This window comes from Humulus lupulus, chromosome 4 (assembly GCF_963169125.1).
Source record: "Humulus lupulus chromosome 4, drHumLupu1.1, whole genome shotgun sequence".
In the NCBI taxonomy this organism is placed as follows: domain Eukaryota; kingdom Viridiplantae; phylum Streptophyta; class Magnoliopsida; order Rosales; family Cannabaceae; genus Humulus; species Humulus lupulus.
In genome coordinates this window covers 207,511,406-207,533,782 of record NC_084796.1, presented here as the reverse complement: position 1 = coordinate 207,533,782, position 22,377 = coordinate 207,511,406, and the positions used below count along the sequence as shown (strand labels likewise).

General features: G+C 38.6%; 2 protein-coding genes and 1 pseudogene across 2 annotated transcripts; 2 read left to right on the top strand and 1 right to left on the bottom strand.

The window, feature by feature from the left end:
• The first annotated feature begins 161 nt into the window (after positions 1 to 161).
• LOC133831144 (glucomannan 4-beta-mannosyltransferase 1-like) lies at positions 162 to 1,689 on the top strand. Its single transcript, XM_062261343.1, has 4 exons — positions 162 to 495; positions 733 to 825; positions 1,140 to 1,213; positions 1,306 to 1,689. Exons 2-4 carry the CDS (start codon positions 815 to 817, stop codon positions 1,524 to 1,526), a joined length of 306 nt encoding a protein of 101 aa, XP_062117327.1. The 5' UTR covers positions 162 to 495; positions 733 to 814; the 3' UTR covers positions 1,527 to 1,689.
• A 1,037-nt stretch (positions 1,690 to 2,726) lies between these two features.
• LOC133832829 (glucomannan 4-beta-mannosyltransferase 1-like) lies at positions 2,727 to 5,299 on the top strand (annotated as a pseudogene).
• A 12-nt stretch (positions 5,300 to 5,311) lies between these two features.
• On the bottom strand, positions 5,312 to 9,171 carry LOC133831143 (histidine--tRNA ligase, chloroplastic/mitochondrial). The gene is made up of 11 exons (XM_062261341.1): positions 8,731 to 9,171; positions 8,540 to 8,635; positions 8,205 to 8,293; positions 7,867 to 7,996; positions 7,667 to 7,759; positions 7,168 to 7,242; positions 6,850 to 6,967; positions 6,591 to 6,733; positions 6,355 to 6,483; positions 5,713 to 5,876; positions 5,312 to 5,623 (listed from the first exon to the last, which is right to left on the bottom strand). Exons 1-11 carry the CDS (start codon positions 9,106 to 9,108, stop codon positions 5,485 to 5,487), a joined length of 1,554 nt encoding a protein of 517 aa, XP_062117325.1. The 5' UTR covers positions 9,109 to 9,171; the 3' UTR covers positions 5,312 to 5,484.
• Positions 9,172 to 22,377: the final 13,206 nt, after the last annotated feature.

Sequence of the window (22,377 nt, the reverse complement as noted above, 5' to 3'; positions counted from 1 at the left end):
AGTTGTCTGAGGTTCAAGTCCCCATAAATATATTTTATCCAAAAAAACTAAAATCTGATAAATAGACAGATATACATTCATATACTCACAGATGAAATGCTAGATAAGTCTCTTGCAGGCCTTCCAATTTGAATTTCCACTCATATTGTTGATAAACAGCTCATGTATATGCTCTTTTACAACTGCACACAAAGCCTGCCCAGGCAGACCTCAATGTTCAGGTCAGCTAACTGACAAACAAAATGGGAAACATTCCTCCTTTGCATCTGTCAGAATTAAATTGCAGTATTTTTTTATAATTACTTATCATCTCAGGTGTATGTTTACTATAGCACATATCAAAATAATAAACTACTTAAAAAGAAAGAAACATAAATATATATTGTCTCTATCCAGGTTTACAGGTTGTCCATGGGGGCTGCATGTGCAATTTCATGGCCAGCAGATCGCCTCATAATTCAGGTTCTTGATGATTCAACAAATGAAGTTTTAAGGGTATCTATTTGAAACCCCTGCAAAGTGCCCATTATAGATAATTTAAACCTGTTATTGCACTCTAGTTTACTTACTCCAGGAGTTGGTGGAGATGGAATGTCATAAATGGATGGAGAAAGGGGTGAATATTAATTATGAAACTAGGAACAATAGGAATGGTTACAAGGCAGGTGCTCTTAAAGAAAGCTTGGAGAAGCAATATGTTGAAGACTGAAATTGTAGCAATCTTTGATGCAGATTTCCAGCCTGAAGAGGATTTCCTGTGGAGGACCATTCCATATCTGCTTGAGAATCCAGACTTGGGCTTGGTTCAGGCTAGATGGAAATTTGGTAAGAACATATTAAGACAAGCAAATAGGTTATAACCACTTTATTCGTATGTATCGTATTATGGAAACAGTTTCAGATGACATGCATCAGTATTGGAACTTTGGATCTAATAGTTATCACTGGCACGCATGTTTTTTTTTTTAAAAAAGAGACAGAGGTCAAAGAAATCACTGGCACACATGTTAATCACAACAGAAAAGAGTATTACCCCATTTACAGACAATAGTAATCAGTCATTTGGCAATCTAAAAATTGATTTTGTTTGCTTTTACTCTACCGTGAATGCTGATGAATGTCTAATGACTCGACTTCAGGAAATGTCACTCGATTATCACTAGTGTTGAGCAAGAAGTAGGCTCGTCAACATGTTCATTCTTCGGATTCAATGGTGAACCACATCAGTTTCTTTCCTTTAATTTAGTGACGAAATCTAACTATAAACTCTACTCAATGCACTTTGTCTTTACAATATATTTACAGGAACTGCAGGTGTATGGCGACTCCAAGCCATAAAAGATGCTGGTGGATGGAAAGATCGAACCGCAGTGGAAGACATGGATCCAGCAGTCAGGGCTAGCTTAAACGGTTGGAAGTTCATCTTTGTTGGGGACCTTGGAGTAAAGTTTATAAACAGTTGGAAGTTTGTCTTTGTTGGGGACCTTGGAGTAAAGTTTAAACGCACAATCGTGACTTTCACTTAGCAGTAGTCGTAGTATAAATGAGCAGTCGATGTTAATCAATGTTAGAAATAAATAATATGAAGCAAATAGAACAAGTGATATTTTATTTTGTTTTGGAGATTTAAATATTAGAAATAAAGATAGAATAAAGTGTGATATAACAATAAGTAACAAGTAGGAAGGATCAAGAATCACCAATATGCATACTATTTATTTGGATCTTTGATTCATAAAAATTACATAAATAGATAGTTCACATCCCAACTATTCATTTGGAAGATTTAACATTAAAGCACAAATATATTTTACAAAAATATATTCAAGTGATTACTATTCTTTACCATGGAAGGATGAGATAAATCTTATGAGAAATCTAAAAATAGTATTATACCATTGGCCATAATGCAATAAAAGATTAGACATAAAACCTAACACAAATATTACTTTTACTATTTATAAACTACATAGAAAAAGCATGACTATTTCTATATAGATTTTAGCAAAAGTAAATATATATGAATGAGAAGGAGAAAATGATAAAGATCTTATCTATATTATTTTCACTAATTTGATAATATATAGAAAGTGTTTAACAAAATCTATATACTATTAGTAAACATTAATATAGACAACAAGATGAAGAAATAGAGATGAAAGAAAATTAATCACTCAAATATATAAACTTTAAGCACGTGGTGAATCAAAAATACCAAACAAAGTCATAGTGCATATAGGATCATCATAACCTTCCTAAGAAGGTTAGCCTATTATGCTAGACATTCTCATGAAATTCTAGAGAGAAATGAGACTAAAATTTGGTAGAGTTTTGCTACCTAAAAATTATATATATATTGTAAAGGAATAATCCCTATTTATAGAGGGAGAAAGAACTAAAAAGAAATTAAACAACAATTTGGGATTTACAAAATAAATCTGAAATATTAATAATAAAATATGATTTTGAAAAATCAAATCTTATTATAAATATTAACCTAGTTAGGTCAAATTTCTCTTTTTCTAAAATACCACAAAAGAAGAGCTTTAAAACTCAAAATGGGAAGTTCAAGGCCCAAAGTGCTTAGGACAGTAGGCTGGTGCAGCTGGTGGGTTTGGCCCATTCCCAGCAAATAGGGGCATGCCACTTGGGCGGCTGGCTGAAGGGAAAAAGGGGTCAAACCGGGTCAGCAGGCGAATCAGGTTGGGGCTCCATGCGGGTCACGCATGGGTCAAGGGGCTGTATCTGTGGACAGGTGGCACACTAGGGACTCGCCAGGTGTCGGCTGGGCAAGGAGAAAAAGAGAGATTTTTGCTAGGCTTGGGTTGTTTGGGCCGAAATTGGCCTGGGCAAATTACTTCAAAAATGCCACAATTCCACTATATTTTCAGTTCTACCTCTTTCTTTCTTGCTTTCTTTTTTTCTTTGTTTCCAAGTGCCAAAATACACTTTATTTTCTACAAAATAAATAAATTAAATTAAAATCAAATATTTCCAATGTAAGAATATATCACATTAATTCTATGAAAATATTAATTAAAGCTTAATTTATTTTGACAATTAAAATCAACAAATGTGCATTTTTCACCACTAATCATAACCTCTCCTGATTTTTCTGCCTGCAATCCTGTTTCTAAATTCTCCAAGCAAATCACTCCTCACTAACCTATGTTCCTATTTTGCTAGGTTAAAAATGAACTACCAAGTACTTTTAAGGCATATGGATACCAACAACACCGTTGGTCATGTGGCCCAGCTAACCTCTTAAGAAAAATGTCCAAAGAAATCATCCTATGTGAGGTAAGTAATCCAAAATAACTACTCTTAAGAAAAATGTCCAAAGAAATCATCCTATGTGAGGTAAGTAATCCAAAATAACTATACCTGTCAAACTTAGATGAAATTATTAAGGGTTATGTTCAAGTTCAATTCTAGTTAAAATATCACTTATCATGCAGAAGGTGTCAATCTGGAAAAGACTACATCTGATATATGCTTTCTTTTTCGTGAGGAAGATTGTAGCTCACTGGGTCACATTCTTCTTCTACTGGATTGTTATACAGCAAGTGTTATAGTTCCTGAAGTCAAAATCACAAAGCCAATTGCTGTTTACATTCCAGGAACCATCACAATTCTAAATGCAGTCAGCACCCCAAGGTATCAGAAATCTGAAGACAAACAGAGTTTCCTTTTATTTCCTTTAGTTGCTGGTAAAAATGTATGAAAAAAAAAACTCTTACCATGAAACAGGTCTCTGCATGTGGTTGAGTTTTGGATCTTGTTTGAGAATGTCATGTCACTCCAACGAACTAAAGCAGCAATCATAGGGACTCCTAGAAGCAAATAGGGTTAATGAAGGGGATGACAGAAAAGCTTGGAAACACAATGAGGCCAAAGAGGAATTTGGTTGATCAAGTCCTAAAGAAGCCAAGGTCTCGAACTAGCGAAAGGTATTTTCTTTCTTGCTCTTTTATTTTTTCTTTCTAATTCCAATTTTTTTCTTCTTACCCTTAACAAAGCACTCTAACACTAGAAATGCTGCTATTTTTGCTTTCTTTCTTCTCCTAGGAAACTATTGACCTCTAGTTGGTTCTCTTCTCACTATTCTAGCATAATGTTTTAACAAATGATCTTGAAACAGGATCCATGTATTGGAGCTGTTAATGGGAATGTTTATGCTGCATTGTGCAGTCTACAATCTACTATATGGGAAAGATCACTTATTCTTATATCTTTCACTGCAAGCTGGGGCTTTCTTTATAATGGGTTTTGGATATGTTGGAACTTTTATTCCTAATTAGTCAAAAAAGTACAGATGGTGGGTGGTTGAGTACTTAAAAGATATGTCCCAAGTAATTAGCCTGCATATGTGCTATTAAATTTCCCTTTGTCTACCATAGCATTAAGTGTGTCTAGGTACAAGAAAATGCAAATTATTTTGTATTGCATCATATAAATTATAGAACAAATGCATATAATCTACTTTGTATCAATCTCCCACGTGTACAGCAAGTCCTTTTGGAATTCTGTATAAATAGATTATAGCCTTTCAAATTATATCATAAATAAATAAACTGTTTCATCTCCAAAAGAAAAGAAAATGGTAATGACCTTTAATTTAAATGTATACAGGATACTATCAACATTTTCAGTGCTCATAAATTTCAGAATGCTCCAATCTTCTATGGGTTTATCTAACTCTAGCAAGTTGAACATTTCCAAAAAACCAGAAATCCTATCAAATAAAATTCGAAATACCTGAAAATACAAAGAGGAGCTCAGTATCACTCTCAATGCCTCAGTGAGTCAACTTTATTCTTCCTCTCAAATCCCATGTAAAATTCCAAGCATAAGAGAAGCTCAAGAACCAAACGCTTTGCCTAAATTTCACTTATTATATACCTTAACCACTCAATCTAACATACGGAGATTCTCTAACCCAATCACCAGTCAGAAAGTAAAAGAGATAGTCCCATCCAAGCACATAGGTAATTATATGATAAGAAAATTCTTAAAATGGCCAGTCTTCCTCGGGATAGCTAGAAGGTGTATAAAAGTAAGAAGTTATTAATGCATTTCGTACTTACATTAGCATGGCTGTTATTCTTCAAGAAACCATACACGCCTTGCATTTCTGAAAATTAGTCAAACCAAGTAGATGAAGATATACTTGAGTGATATAAGTTAAATGCCCTTATAGTATCAAAACGATGGCCAAATGAAACTGGCCTTAAAGGCCAAACTTTGAGGTTTTGTACACAGCATTGAGTTCTCACTTCCATGAAGAATAGAAGTTATCAGCAAGCATATGGTTCAAAGCTAATAAATTCCTTAAATCATTAGCCAAATTTATATTTAAATAAAGAAGATTTTCACCCAAAGAATAGTACATAACAAAAATTAAAAAAAATAAATGAGTCAAGCTTAAATAACCTATGATAATTGAACAGATTAAAGATACAAAACTAGATATCCTCTATTTCATCACTCTAGCTCATCAAGTTTTATTTCATGTTGTTTGCCAGAAGAAAGAATTTTCACGCCAACCATACCCCGTTGCCACTCAGAACTTCCCACCAATATCAGCCTCTCAGCATTTATGCGAGCTGCCCGTTTGAATACCCTGCAAAGGAGAATAAGTTCAATAAACAAAATAATGACACTCCAGATATAGTGGACATTATTATGCTTAAGAAGCTAAACAGAAAATACCATTTAAGGGGTTTGTTCTCAAGAACTAAATCAACAGTTTGGCCTTTTTCCCGGAGTATGGTAGCAACCGTCGCAGCTGGTCCTTGAAGATCATGATCTAAAGCGCACACAATGTTATCTACTTGGAGGCTGAGTTCTGGTAGATGACCTTTCTCCTTGAGTAACTACAAAACTCAGCAATCCAAATGTCAGAAAATGAGAAATAAACATTGCCTAACACCGAAAGCAAATAATTTAAAAATTGACTTATTGAATGATAACAAGTGTCAAAATTGATGTGGCGAATCTGCAGACAGGCGTCATTAACCTAGAAAAACAATGTTGAAATTACATTAATGTAACAAGTTCTCCTTTTATAAATAGAGCATAATACTTATAACTTGAGATGGCAGCCACCAAAACATATTCGAGATTACTGTCTCAATTTGCTTAATAACGGTCTTCTTCAAGAGCCACAAAATGCATAACATGAGATGTTAACCACCACAGAAACATCAATAGCACACAATCTTTTCAGATCATTAAATAAATTTAACTGATGTCTGCATACAAAATTTCAATAAAGATATAATAGAACACAATCTTCATGCAAGGAACTCCCTAATAAGAGTGAAATAGCATAGACACAGAATGTTAACTTACTTCCACTATAACAGCATCACCAAACCCAAAGCCACAAGCAGGACTTGCATCACCACCAAAAGTAGAGAGCAACCTATCATATCGCCCACCTCCACAAATGGCTCGCAACTTTCCATCTCTATCAAAACCCTAGAAAATAGAAGAAAAAAAATTGGGATGTTTTTAACTCAAAATCATTCTGCCAGAGTCCATAGTACTTTTTATTGGCTACAAACAGAAAAATAAATAAATCTTACCTCGAAGACGATACCAGTGTAGTAAGCCAGACCACGGACAATGGATGCATCAAACTGAATCCATTCCGAATATCCAAACTTGTCAGCAAGTGAAAATAGCTGCTTCAGTTCATTAATTGCCTCCCCAGCATCTCCAAGTATCTCTAAATGTAAGAGGAATACAAAAAACATCTCATAATCAATTAGAATGCACAGTTCACTTTAGCTGATTAGAAAACAAGTAGATGATAACAATACATTATTCAATGAATCTACCAACCTTCCAATTCTGTCAATGACTTTATTGAAAGAACTTGCAGTAACTCATCAACAGCTTCTGTGGAAACACCAGTACCCTTCAATTCTTCCTTAATATTGTCAAGTGGAATTTTCTCAATCTGATTGTGAACACCAAGACACAAAGAAATTAGAAAGTACTAATATATCATACAGAAATAAAAAATTCAAGAAAGGCATGAATGTATATTCGTTCAAAGAGTTAAAAAAACAAAAGACTTAACAGTATCAACAAGAACAGCCTGGTAACCATAACAAAAGAGTACCAGATCAAAGTTCTGCTAAGATCTGCTCAACTTACTTTGTCTATAATGATGCAAACCTTGCCAAACAAATCTTCATGTATTGAGTAGCGCCTTAGGACTTCTTGTAAAACCTGTAAATAAAGATATAAAAGAATCATATGCCGCAGTTTCTCAAAATATAAATGAGCACTTACTGACAATGACATGGTTGTTGTCTATTAAAAGATGGCATAGTAAAACACATTTATAAAATCTCAAAAATAAAACTTATAACTAATTCCATAAGAAAACAAACAGTAGAGCAAAGCATTTTTAGTTATTGAGAAAAGTAAAACTTTCAGAAGTTTATGGCACTTGACAGAGACATTTAACAGCAAGAGCCTGTATTCTTAAACAAAGTAAACTAAGAACATCGAGAAACAGTATTATTATTAGAATTAAACACAAACTATCCAACTAATTTGGTAAACAGAACTTCTCCACAAAATAAGAACAATAACATGTCATGAAACTTCTAAAACCAGTTTCACGCAAGGAAAGAAAAAAATCTCCCACCTTCCGACTTGAAACCTTAAATCCAACATCTGATGCCGTAATCCCAATTCGCTTGAAAAATGTGACAATCGAAGAAATAAGTTCTGCTTCAGCCTAAATACAAAAACAAAGAGATAAAACTTAAGCTTGACAAATTATAAGGTACATTAAATCAAAGACTTGAGTTGCTAATGTTTGAAATTCCAAGCAACAGCACACACCGTGACCTCCGGTACCCCAATGATGTCCATATTCCACTGGTAGTGCTCTCGACGGCGGCCCCTGGTCATTCGCTCATACCGCCAGCATTGTCCTATAGCAAACCATTTCACTGGAAGGGACAAAGATTTTCTGAACAGAAAAAAACATCGACATCAAAATCGATCTGTACCTGGATCCAAAAATCATAAGTAAATAAATACATGTTTCAACTACAAGTCTCATGCCATTTAACAGCGCGATTTGCAAAGCAACAACGCCAAAAAAAATAATAGAGAGACCTTGCCTTGTTTTTCAACAAAACAAAAAAAACCAAATTACAGAACTAGAACTTCATTACCCTTTCTGTATCACCAATCTTGCCAAAGAAGGAGTAAGCTCAGGCCTCAATGCAACACGACGATTTCCCCTATCTTCAAAACAATACAGCTGCAGATTTGATTGAGCAGAGAACAGAAACTAATTCAATTATCAAATTTTCCCATGATTTAGTGAAAGGAACACGTTTTCAATGCTTAATTAAAAACAAAATAAAGGCTCCAACTTCATCTATGAAAACATGAAGAAATGTATGCTCATTATACACATATATATATACACATGCATGCATGTATATCCTATTGGACTTCAAATGTCTATAATTTGAAAAAATAGAAAAACAAAGATTGTACGGACCTGGTCTTTAATCTCTTCTCCTGCTTTTCTAACAAACAAAGCCTCCGACTCAAGCACTGGAAAATCAACTTCCTCGAACCCAAACAGCCGGGAAACCTGAAAATATACATGCATGGATACATAAATATGTCAGGAAAACAAAAAAAAAAACCATAAATTATGAAAATTATTACACACAAATTAAAAGAAACCTCTCTGAAATTATGGAAAAGCCAATTGCGGAGGCGCATTTCGTCGGGCGGGAAATCCCTGGTTCCCTTGGGAGGATTAACATCAATCTTCTCCATGACTTCCGCAATCTGAGCCGGAGCAAGAGCTCCTGACCTGCCTCCGGCGCCGCCTCCATTGTCGCGTGCGAAGGCCACGGAAGAGTGATGTCTCGGGTTAGTAGTGAGGAGCGGCTTCAAGATTGGGAGTACGCCAGCTCGATTGAATGTCGAGGAAGTAGACGACGACGATGATGAAGATGGATTGGCCATAGAGACGAACAAGGGCTTCAAGAAATAGTTAAGTCGTGGGCGGAGGATAAGGAAGCTCGAGGGCTTCGCAACTGTTGCAGCAGCAGCCATGGTGGCGTGAGAGTGTAGCACACGCGCTCTCAAACCTTACTGGGACACAACTCGGCTCTCCTCCCTTCGCGGTCTTTTTTTCTCGTCAGTGAATAAATTAACATGGGCCGAGTATTCGGAGTTGGCCCAGTTGTGTTATCTAAGGCCCAATGTATTTTAAATAAAAGAAATTACACTAAATATGATATTTTTTCTTAAACTTTGGAAAAATATAATAGTGCTTTATCCTTAGGTTTTTCATGGGGATAAGTTGAAAATTAGCCAGTTTAATGAGTTCTTAACTAAAATTACCTCCTAAATATTTTTAGTTTAGTTCTACTCATTTTTACCACAGACAATTCCAAAAATACATTTGACCACATGGTTCTCTTCTAAAAACAGTATCCATAGATTATAAGGGTATAATAAGTATATTGATTGAAATAGAGGGTATTATACTAAAACTTAAAAATTGTAGATAAAAAAGAAAATGCTTACCTAAAAGTAGCTACTGGATCTAATTTCTACTTTTTCATGACATATTTTTATAAGAGTTTTTTTCTCATATATTTGTAAAATTTTATTTTTACACTATATTTTATCTTTGATATATTTTTAGTAGTTAGTTTTGATATATTTTGAGATTATTTTTATAATTTTAATTTATTTGTATTATTTTTTATCACATATTTTATAAAATATTTTTTTTTACATAATTCTTTGAAGAAAAAAATATGAGACATTCATCACCATACTTTTTATTCACATTTCTTCTTCTTTTTTATCACCATACCATATTTCTTTCATTTTTTATCTTCTTCAATCTACATTTTATCCGCAGCAATTGGTTACCACTATAAAACAATTTTATTTTTTTTGTGATAGTAATCATGTGCCACTGTCAATTTTTTATAATGATGTGTAGTAAATGATTATAACAATAAAATCAGTTTAATTTTTAAGTGGTGTTGTAGTAACTAGTTACAGCTATAAAAATAATTTTAATTTTTTTAGTAATGTACCATTATCAAAATATCAAATGAATTGTAACTGGTTAATTAGTGAGATTTGGAAGAAAAAAAAACCAATATGAAAAAAATAAATTAAATTGATCGTGAAGATAATTGGTTACAACTAGGTCTGAAAAAAAAAACCAGTTGCGATGGTAACCATAACTTAGCCAAACCTGGAAACAAATAGGATCACAAACAAAAAAACTAAACTAGTCATAATCGTAACTCGTTACAGATTCAGATCTTAAAAAAATCAATCGTCATGGTACCTGGTTACTTAGTCAGGTGTGAAAGCAAATTAGATCTAAACAAATAAAATCTAAATTAATTATTATTGTAACTGGTTATAGCTAGATCTAAAAAAACATATATGAATAAAAAGAATCGGACGTCATTTCACTAGTTACTTAAAAAGACCTGGGAAAAAAAACCAAAAATCAGAATAGATCGTGACTGTAACCGATTACTGTTAGGTTTAGAAGGAAAAAAAATTAAATATGAAGTGCAAAATCATATTTGAAATGGCAAAAACAGATGTGAAAAAGAAGAGGAAGAACAAAGAGAATAAAAATAAAACTAAATCTGAAGAAGAAGAAGAAGAACTAGAGCGGCGGAGGTACGTTGCAATTAGGGGCGGGGGCGAAGGTGCATCGTCGTCGTCGGGGGCAGGGGCGAAGATAGCATTGCCGGCGGAGGGCTAGATGAGAGAACTAAATGGAAGAGGATAGAGGAAGAAAGGGGAAAAGAGAGATGTTGTGAGGGAGAGAAATGAAAGAGTGAGAGAGAGTTTTGTGTATTTATGATTATAGTAATCAATTTTTTATATTATATAGAATTATCATATTTTAAACTTTTTTTTTCAAAACTTACCATATTTTGTATAATTTTTTTTTCCATAAATATAGAAACTATGTTTATTTTTCCCATATTAATGTAAACCTCTCGTAAGAAAATGAGAAACTCTTGTATCCAAAATTGGATTAACATATCTGTAGTTCTAAATTATGCTTTGTGGATGAATTAAAAAAGATGAAATTACATTTTTTATGGCTTTTTTTTAAAAAAAAAAAAAAAGAAGTTATTCTATGGATTTTTTTAAAGAATTTTCACTTTGATGGGTTTAGTTTCCCATATTTTTGTATAAAAGTTTGTTTATGTCATAGTTTTACTCTTAATCAAGTTTTATTAATTTGGAATGATATTTTTGTAATTTGATTATTATTTTTTTTAGCTTAATTGTTTTTTTATATGAATATTATATAACTTTTTTTTCTTTACTTTGGTTGTTTTGCATTTTTTTTTTTTTTTTTTGTAATATGAATTGTGTTTATTATTTGTTATTTATTTATTATAAATTTTTTTTTTTTTTTTTAGATTGTACATTTTTTTTCAAAGTTTGGGTAAGGTAATCAATTACTTGATTGATCTTTTCACGGTTATGTAAAAAAAACATCCTAGATCTAGGTTAAATAACATGTTATCATGAGGCGTAACCAGTTACCTTCAGAGGAGTAATATTCTGCCATAAGAGGGGTGATGGGTTAGTTATATTAAATATGAAAAGAAACATCAAATTTGAAGGAAAAAATAGGAATAATACTTTATTGAAAAAGGAAGAATAAGTAATTATAATTTTAGTAACATAGGTAACCAGTTTCCAATGGGGAAAAAAGACCTAATATATTCCTATAAGTAATTACAAATTATTTTTAAAAAAAAATTGAAGAAAAAGAAGAAGAACACTTCATTAAAAAAGGAAGAAGAAATAACTAATTTTAGCAACATAGATAACCAGTTACCATAAAGAACTCAAAAATATACACACATATCAGAACGTGAAGGTAACTGGTTACCATAGAGAACCCAAAAATATACACAAATATCATAACGTGAATGTAACCAGCTACATATTGCATACCTGAAGATAGAAAAAAAAAAAACAGATCCAAAGAAAACAAATGAGTTTTTATCTGCAACTCAAGAAGAAGAAAGTATATTTGTAATAATATGAGCAATTGTTTACCTGAACTTACTTTTTTTTACAAGTTAGTTCCAAATCTAAAAAAAAAAAGTTTAGACCTAGAAAAAAAATTCATATTGGAAAACACAATTTGCCGACCTTGAAGGCTCGCTCCCCTCCATTCTCCGAAGTTGCAGGCCTCCACCACCAATCGTAGCCACCAGCGTCAATGTAACGCCCTATTTCCTTAGAGTCGTTACTATGTGAGTTAAAAATGTGCTTTTAGCCCACTAATCGAGGTTTTAAGTTAAAAGTGTAACTAAACTAAAATAAAAGTTGTTTAAAGACATTAAGTATAAAAATGTAGTCATTCATTGAAATCGCAAAGAGTTATACATTTGGGATCCCAAAATACTGTTTAGAAAATACTTTACAGCTCAAATTTACAACCAAGGTCGACCTAGGCGACAAAACGAATCAATATAATGCATTTTCCCAAAATCACCCTGGCCGTGGCAGCTAGGTAGGCCGAACATGTACCTATTGCTCCACGCTCTCTGTACTCATGGTTGGTCGACCTTTCCCTTGCCCTTACCTGCACCATAGAGCACCCATGAGCTGAAGTCTGGCAAGAAAACTCAACATAAAACATATAACATATGCATATCACTCAACAATATACAACAAAATAGCCACTGGGCTAAACACATAGCGCCCAATGCCATCCCAGGTGCTTTACCAGGCCCTGAGTTCGTGGTCTTCACCGAGGGGTGGCTCCAGCACCATAGGAGGGTCTCTCCCTAATGGCCTGCACTCAGCATGCTCAACACCAATCTCGGCCCCTTGTCGTACTCGGCTTCCTGCCATTCTCAACCTTCATCGTTCCCGGCCTCCGTCGTTCACTCACAAATATGCATCACATAGCACGATATCAATAGATATTAAAAACATACTGAACATAAATATTGGGGCCACGCCCTGCAATACAATCATTAGAGCTACGCCTTACAATACAAACAATAGGGCCACACCCTGCTCTAAGGGTACAACAGTTTCCTTACCTGTGTCTCGAGCTATCTGAGCACCGCAATCCCGAGCACAGTCCTCTATCCCGAGCCTCGTTGAAAACCTAGTCACAACATATTCATAATAACCATCCATCAAGTTATAATCCAATAAATAACTTTGGAATATTAATCTAGCCTCCGGGACTTTGGATTCTACCAATACAGGTAGTAAAATCCTTCCTGAGCCTTAACATTTGAGTTCCCGAGCTAAAAACCTTCAAACAACCATTAGTTTGCATTTGAGTCGCGGCCCAGCCCCTTAAGGGTCGCAACACACTCAAGTTAGAGGCAAAATGCCTCTCTTCTGAGGGACACAGTCCGCGACACGCTATGCCTTGCACTGCGACACGCCTCGGCAAACAGAGGCTTTCCCGCCTCTTTGAACACACGGGCCGCAACTCAAGCCTCCAAACCCAGAATTCCCATACATTTTTACGAGCTAACCTCCCTGAAAATCAATCTAAACACACCCCAAAGTCAGAGTTGAGTCCCATAATCACTCTACTACACCTTAAGTAGTGCTAGTACCCCAAAAAGCTAACTAACTCACCCCAATTCAAACCAAATTCAATATTAAGTCCAGAACTTAACTAAGTTTCATTCTCAACAAAATTGATCATCAAAACATGCAAGTAACCTTACTTCAATGAAGATTTCGAGCTTAGACTAACTAGCACCCTAAGCTTATCTTCCCCAAGTTCCAAGCTTTAGTTTCTGAGTTTCTCCTCCAAAATTCCAAAGATTAGCTAAGTCCACAAGAGGATGAGAGAGAGAGAGAGGGCCAAGAGAGAGTGCAAGAGCTGAGATACTTTGGTGTTTTTCTTTCCTCTTCTGTTTCCTTCCAAGTCTTTCTAGACTCTCTGTAACGACCTGAATTTGCTAATAAGGCTTATGGCCTTGATTAGTGTGCCGGGAGGAAAATAAATGGTTTAATATGTTAATATGTGGATTTATGTGAATATATGATAATGATGCATGTTTAGTAAGTCAAATGTGCATGCGGGCCCCGTTTGGATATTAGGGGCATAAATGTGATAAATGTTATATATATGTGATATATCTGTGCAGCACGATCCGAGACAGTCCTGGGGAGCAGTTAGCCAGAAAGTCACAACAGGGTTGAGATTCAGACTCGGGGCGAGTCGAGGGGTAATTTGGGTACTAGGTGTGTTATGGGATTATCGGGTTATGGAAATAAATATTTGGAGATATATTTGAGGATAGAATGTCTAGGAGGGAATATTGGGGAAATTTACCATTTTTCCCTCGGGGACGTTTTGGTACCCCGAGCCTTGAGGTAACCACATAGACTTAAGTTGAATAAAACAAACCTTAGAATTATACAGAACACTTAGGAAACCGACTCAGTCATTCTCTCTAAACAAGTGGATATCTTCTCTTTGGAGGCTTAAGGAGAAACTTGGAGAAATTAGCTAGAAGTTAGAGGAATTCAGCTGGGAAATCTTGGGAGCTAGGAGCTTGGGAATTAAGGACCAACTTCAGAGATTTAACTCAGCAAAGGTAAGCTCTAATCATGGGAATTAAGCTTGAATTTCTACTGTGTTTTTAGGATATGCATGTGATTGGAACTTGATCTGTTTTTGGATATTTTAGTTGAGTTTTGGAGCAAGTTTTTGATGGGTTTTGATGTTAATACAGAGCTGGAATGTTTGTGTTGACTGCTTGGGATTGTTAGCAAAGTTTTGGGTGAATTGGCTTGAGGAAAATATAGAAAAATGATGAAGATTTCTGGGTTGGAGGTGAGGGTCGCGGCCCTAGGATGGGCATGCCGCGGCTCGTGTGCACGCGCGTCCATGGGAGACCGAGAAGTCTCATGCGCGCCGCGGCCCGTGTGTGTTGCGTGGAAGTGCTAGCCTTTGTTTTGAGGCTAGCCGCGATGCTTGAGGGTGGGGCCGCGACTCTTAGAGCTAGTTTGTATTTTTAAGGGTGTTTAGGTTTGGGAACTCAATGATTAAGGCTCAGGATGGATTTTATCACCCGGATTGATAGAATTCAAGGTCCCGGAGGTTAGAGTTATGGCTTGAAGTTATTTAATGGATTAGAACTTGATGGATGGATATGGTTATTGTGTTGTGACTAGGGTTTCGGTGAGGCTCAAGTTAGAGGACTGTGCTCAGGACATCGGTGCTTGGTGAGCTCGAGACTCAGGTAAGAAAACCCTTGTTCCCATAGAGCTTGTATGCAGGGCTGAGCCCAATGTGCTTGAATTGTAGGGTGTAGCCCTTTGATTGTATTTGTTAGTATTCTATACTTGTTTATTATGCTATGAGTGTATTTATGTGAATGATCGGCAAGAGCCGGGAACGGTGTAGGCAGAGGTCGGCAGGGGCCGAGAACGACATAGGGCCGGGAACGGCGTTAGGCACGTTGAGTGCAAGGCCGAGTACAGCAAGGGGCCGGGAGCAGCGTTGAGCACGTGGAGTGCGAGTTGCCAGGGCAAGTCCCTAAAAGGATACCTGGGATATCCTCACGGTGTGGACCGCGAACCCAGGGCCTGGTAAGCGCCTAGGACGGCTAGGCCGTATGTGTTTAGCCCATTGGTGGTCTGCTTATATGCTTGGTGTATGTTTTGCATATGTTATCTGTTTGTGGGTTTTCTTGCTGGGCTTCGGCTCACAGATGCTCTGTGGTGCAAGTAAGGGTAAGGAGAAAGACAACCAACCATGAGTGTAGCAGGCATGAGGCGGCGTGTACATGTTAGGCCAGCCTGGCTGCCACAACCAGTGGATTTTGGGAGATGGTTGTAAATAAACTTAGATTTTGTTGTTTAGTCGACTTGGTTCAATTTATATGATATAATGTTTCTAAACTGTATTTTGGGATCCCAGGTGTCAAACTTTTATGATTTTCATTGAGATGGAATTATTTCTAAAATATTTCTCTGTTTATGGCCTAATTACACTATTTGACCTAAAACCTCGATTAGCGAGTTGAATGCACGTTTTTAAATTCACTTAGTAACGGCTCTAAGGAAGTAGGGCGTTACAACTTGGTATCAGAGCGAGCCAAGGTTATTGGTTCTGAAGATTGACCGAACATGTACACTCGCTGTCAGTGACAGGCTTGACTCAGGGTTGGTTGGTAAGATTGACTAATATGTTTGAATATGTGTTTGAATGCCCTGTCTGCCTGCGTATCTTATATAGAGCATGTTGAATGAGTTAACATATGCATGATGCTAGGGCATGGCCCGTTGTGTGTTATATGTTATATGAGTTATTATTTGTGGATGGCTGATGTGTTTGGGAGGTGGTTTTGGATGTTGTTATCATGCCTGATGAGCGGCGTCGTTGGTTGCAGGCATATTTGTTGAGATGCCTCGACAATTAGCTAGACTCCACGGCATTAGGGCTGAGGATGACAACCAGGGTCAGGACCCTCCACCTGCCCCACAGAATTGGCAAGAGATGTTTGCCGAGATGGAAGCAAGAATACAACGAACAGAGGAAGAGTTGCGACAGTTGAGGCAGCAGGCTCCACCTCAGGTTACTGGGCTGCCAGTACAGCAGGTTGCAGCGCCAGTGCTAGTGCAGTCTACTATGGAGAATAAGTGGAAACCTCTGTATGAGAGGTTCAGGAAGCAGCATCCTCCCACCTTCGAGGGTGGATCAGACCCACTGTGGGCAGAGCAGTGGAAGAATATGACTTCCTCAATTCTGGATTTTATGAGAGTTCAGGGGAATGAGAGAGTAGCCTATGCTAGCTACATGTTTAGAGAGGATGCCCGCATCTGGTGGGACGTGGTGGTTCAGAGAAGGGGTGTATCAGTTATGACCTGGGAAGAGTTCAGAAACTTGTTTAATGAGAAGTATTACAGTGTGGCAGTTTGAGCTGCAAAGTTTGATGAGTTTATCAACCTGACCCAGAATCGATCGACAGTGACGGAGTATGCTATAAAGTTTGATAGATTGGCGAAGTTTGCGCCAGATTTAGTGCCGACTGATGCGGCAAGAAGGGACAGGTTTGTGCGGGGGTTGAATGTTATGATTGCCCGCGATGTGAATATTACTTTGGATCCAGAGACTACTACTTATGGCCAGGTTGTGGATAAGGCCCTTACAACTGAGAGGGCCGAAGATCAGATTTAGAAGGAAAGCGCTGTTAGGCGCGATGCCAGGAGGACAGTGCCTCCTTTTGTTGGATTCAGTCGTCGGGGTGGTTCTAGTGAGCAGAAGAGGAAGGCCCCAGATTCCTTTGTTCCTCCCAGTTTAAATAGGAGGGCACGGGGTGCTTCCATTGGATGTCAGGTGGCAATGACAACTGGAGGAGTTTTCCAATGTGTCCGCGGTGCAGGCGATGACACCAGGGTGAGTGTAGGATCAGGGCCTGCTTTGTTTGTGGGAGTTCTAGTCATCTGAAGAAGGATTGCCCTCAAGTTAAGAAGGAGGAGCAGAAGCAAAGTGACAGTTTTGCTCCTGCCAGGGTATTCACTTTGACACAGACTGAGGCGGAGGCTAGCCCCTCAGTTGTGACAGGTCAGATCTCTAGTGCTGGTTCTTTGTATACAGCATTGTTTGATTCAGGGGCTACTCATTCATTTGTATCTGCTAGAGTGATAGATCAGCTTTGTAGACCTAGTGGTGTGTATGCTAGGGGATTTTAGACTTTGTTGCCAACAGGAGAATTGGTAGTCTCTAGGAAGTGGATTAGAGCATTGCCGGTAGAGGTAGATGGTAGGGAACTGTCTGTTGATTTGATTGAGTTAGAGATGGATGATTTTGATATGATTCTAGGGATGGATTGGCTATCAAAGTATGGGGCAACGATTGACTGCAAGCGCAGAATGGTGACTTTTGAACCAGAAGGGGAGTTACCCTTTGTGTTTGTGGGGTCAGTTAGTGGACCGCGAGTACCAATAATTTCAGCATTGAGGGCTAGAGACCTGATGCAGGAAGGTTGCATAGGATTCCTAGTGAGCGTTGTGGATACCTCTAGGGTGGTGTCGGTTGGACCGGGTGAGACTAGATTGGTGTGTGAGTTTCCGGATTTGTTTCCAACGGATTTGCCAAGGTTGCCGCCGCAGCAGGAGATTGACTTTGTTATAGAATTGGTACCAGGAGCGGAGCCAGTATCTAGGACACCTTATAGAATGGCTCCGACGGAGTTAAAGGAGTTGAAGATTCAGTTGCAGGAGTTACTTGATTTCGGGTTCATCAGACCAAGTTTCTCGCCATGGGGTGCTCCAGTGTTGTTCGTTAAGAAGAAGGATGGGTCCCTTAGGATGTGTATTGATTATAGGGAGCTGAAGAAGTTAACCATTAAGAAAAAGTATCCACTGCCTAGGATCGACGATTTATTTGATCAGCTACAGGGAAGAACAGTGTTTTCCAAGATAGATCTCCGATCAGGTTACCACCAGTTAATAATTAAAGAGGAGGACATACCAAAGACCGCTTTCCGAACGAGGTATGGACACTATGAATTCCTGGTTATGTCCTTTGGATTAACCAATGCCCCAACAGCCTTCATGGATATGATGAATAGGGTTTTCAAGGATTATTTGGACAAGTTTGTGATTGTATTCATCGACGACATCCTAATGTACTCTAAGGCAGAGGCAGAGCATGAGCAGCATCTGCGGTTGGTGTTACAGTGGTTGAGGGAGCATAAGTTATATGCTAAGTTCAGTAAGTGTGAGTTCTGGTTGCCACAAGTTATGTTTCTGGGCCATATTGTCAGTAAAGAGGGGATTCTGGTTGACCCAAGTAAGATTGAGGCGGTCAGAGATTGGCCTAGACCGAGCAGTGTTCCTGAAGTGAGAAGCTTTCTGGGTTTAGCAGGGTATTACCGACGATTTGTTGAGGGGTTCTCCAGAATAGCTACGCCACTGAGAGAACTGACAAAGAAGAAGACAAGATATGTCTGGACGGACAGATGTGAGAACAGTTTTAAGGAGTTGAAGTGGCGATTGATCACTGCGCCAGTGTTAAGCTTGCCGACAGAGAATGAAAATTTTGTGGTCTACTGCGATGCATCCAGGTAGGGTTTGGGGTGCATGTTGATGCAAGCTGGTAAGGTGATAGCCTATGCGTCGAGACAGTTAAAGGAATACTAGCAGAGATATCCTATGCATGATCTGGAGTTGGCAACGGTGGTGTTTGCACTTAAGATTTGGAGGCATTATCTTTATGGTGAGAAGTGCGAGATATACACCGACCATAAGAGCCTAAAGTATTTCTTTACTCAGAAGGATCTGAATATGCGCCAGAGGCGGTGGCTGGAGTTGTTTAAGGATTATGATTGTGATATCATATACCATCCTCAGAAGGCTAATGTAGTGGCTGATGCATTGAGTCGGAAAGGCCCAGGATAGTTGTTTAGTTCGAGGCAGATATCTGACAAGTTAGCGGAGGAGATGACTAGAGCAGGTATAGAATTGGTGGTTGGTCAGTTGGCCAACATCACTCTTCAGTCTACACTCCTTGAGAGGATCAAGGAAGCACAGGGGAAAGATTCCCAGTTGCGAGGTCATGGGGAGAGTGCCTTAGTCGGAGCAACAAAGGACTTTTCCATTTTAGAGATGGGGTTACTGAAATACAAGGGCCGGATTTGTGTTTCGATGGATCTTGATATCCGGCGAGAGATCTTAGATGAATCACATACCACTCCCTACTCTTTGCACCCGGGTACAGCGAAGATGTACCAGGACTTGAGGGCTCTGTATTGGTGGTCGGGCATGAAGAGGGATGTGGTGGATTATGTGGCCAAGTACTTAACTTGCCAGCAGGTTAAAGCTGAGCATCAGAGACCAGCAGGGTTGCTGCAGCCTCTGGGGATCCCAGAATGGAAGTGGGAAGATATTACTATGGATTTTGTGGTTGGTTTACCGAGGACTGTGGGACAGCATGACTCGATGTGGGTGATTGTGGATAGGTATACCAAGTCCGCCCACTTTTTGCCTGTTAGGACAACTTTTACTGTGGAGCAGTACGCCGAGTTGTATGTGAAGGAGATTGTTCGACTTCATAGGGCTCCGAGGTTGATAGTATCTGACAGAGACCCCACCTTCACTTCCAAGCTTTGGGAGAGTCTGCAGAAGGCTATGGGCACACAGTTACAATTTAGTACCGCCTATAATCCTCAGACCGATGGACAGTCTGAGAGGATGATTCAGATACTGGAGGATATGTTGCGAGCTTGTGTGCTAGATTTTGGGGGATCGTGGAGTAAGTATCTTCCTTTGATCGAGTTCTCGTACAACAATTATCAGGCGACCATCGGAGTGGATCCGTACGAGATGCTTTATGGAAGAAAGTGCAGATCACCTGTTCATTGGGATGAGACAGGTGAGAAGAGATATCTGGGTCCAGAGATGGTTCAGAGGACCAATGAGGCGATTAAGAAGATTGGAGTGCGTATGCTTGCCTCCCAGAGTCGACAGAAAATTTATTCAGACCTGAAACGCAGGAGCATAGAGTTTCAGGTTGGTGATCATGTGTTCCTTAGGGTTTCACCCATGAAGGGTGTGAAAAGGTTTGGTGTTCGGGGCAAGTTTGAGCCCTAGGTTTGTTGGCCCCTTCGAGATTCTGGAACGGATTGGAGAGGTAGCTTACAGATTAGCGATGCCTCCAGCTTTATTAGGGGCCCATGATGTTTTCCATGTATCCATGCTCCGGAAGTATATGTCCGATTCGACGCATGTTCTAAGTTTTGAGAATCTGGAGCTTGATCAGGATTTGTCCTATGAAGAGAAGCTGGTTCAGATTCTTGATCGAAAAGATAAAGTCTTGCGGAGCAAGACCATCGCCTTAGTGAAAGTGCTGTGGAGAAATAGCAAGGTTGAGGAGGCGACATGGGAACTTGAGTCAGAGATGAGGGAGCGGTATCCCGAGTTGTTCAGGTAATTTTGGGGACGAAATTTGTATAAGGAGGGGATAGTTGTAATGACCCAAATTTGCTAATAGGGCTTAGGGCCTTGATTAGTGTGCCGGGAGGGCAATAAATGGTTTAATATGTTAATATGTGAATATATGATAATGATGCATGTTTAGTAAGTCAAATGTGCATGTGGGCCTCGTCTGGATATTAGAGGCATAAATGTGATAAATGCTATATATATGTGATATGTCTGTGCATCACGATCCGAGACAGTCTTGGGGAGCGGTTAGCCAGAAAGTCACAACAGGGTTGAGATTCAGACTCGGGGCGAGTCGAGGGGTAATTTGGGTACTAGGTGTGTTATGGGTGTTGACCAAGTTTTTGGCCAACGACGTGAGAATGTCAAAAACGACAAACCTTCAAGAGAATTTAAACGACACAGACGGTTTAATAAAGAAAATAAAGAACACACAAGATTTTTATAGTGGTTCAGCCCCAATATGTTGGTAATAGCCTAATCCACTTAGAGTTGTGATTATAGATCTGTACTCAAGATCAGATGGACTGGGCCAACTGAGTTTCTTCAGTACAGATTGCAAAAATACAAGAATTCTTTGTGATACCAGCACTTTCTCTCTCTAGAAAACTCAGACCCAAAATTTCCCAAAAGTCTCAAAAGAAGCAGAAGAAGCCCCCTTTCTGATCCCACAAGCCATATATTTATAGGCTTAGGATCGTACATCTGATATCCCTTAGAATCGGGATATTTCATTATATTTATTATATTTAAATTACAAAAAACATTCAAAATGTAACAAAACCCCCAATTTGTGGGAAGAATGAGAGATTCCCGCGTGTGCCAAGACCGGTTCTTGTTGAAGTCGTTTATGGGAATCTTGACTTAGTCCTCCTTTATCTGGTCAACCCATATCTCCTACTGACCATTCATGCAAGTGCTGGTCGGACATATGCATGCTGGACATATGCAAGTGCTGGTAGGACATACACTTGCTGGTAGGACATGCACTTGCTGGTCGGACATGTGCATGGTGGTAGGACATGGGTAGGACATGCACTCTTCTCTAGCATGCCATATCTCTCCTCTAACATGGCACTCTCTTCTAGCATGCCATATCTCTCCTCTAACATGGCACTCTCCTCTAGCATGCCATGTCTCTCGTTGGACAACTATGCACTTGCTGGACACATGCATAAGGACCAGATCCTTTGGACTCTCCTCGGACCAAAGTCCGACCAGTCACTTTTTGGGCTCTCCTAGGATCACATTCTTGGGTTCTCCTCGGACCAAGGTCCGACCATACCTCTAGGCTCTCCTCGGACTAAGGTCCGACCACACCTCATGGTTCTCCTCTCTTCTAACATGGCACTCTCCTCTAGCATGCCATTTCTT

Bases quoted from the DNA above. Each gene is read 5' to 3' on its own strand.
- LOC133831143 (XM_062261341.1), bottom strand. From the start codon at position 9,108: ATGGCTGCTGCTGCAACAGTTGCGAAGCCCTCGAGCTTCCTTATCCTC. The intron at 8,636-8,730 runs GTTTCTTTTAAT...GTATATTTTCAG, and splicing joins TTTTCCATAATTTCAGAGAG to GTTTCCCGGCTGTTTGGGTT. The intron at 5,624-5,712 runs GTATTTTCTGTT...TCTCCTTTGCAG, and splicing joins GAGAACAAACCCCTTAAATG to GGTATTCAAACGGGCAGCTC.
- LOC133831144 (XM_062261343.1), top strand. The intron at 1,214-1,305 runs GTGAACCACATC...ATATATTTACAG, and splicing joins TTCATTCTTCGGATTCAATG to GAACTGCAGGTGTATGGCGA.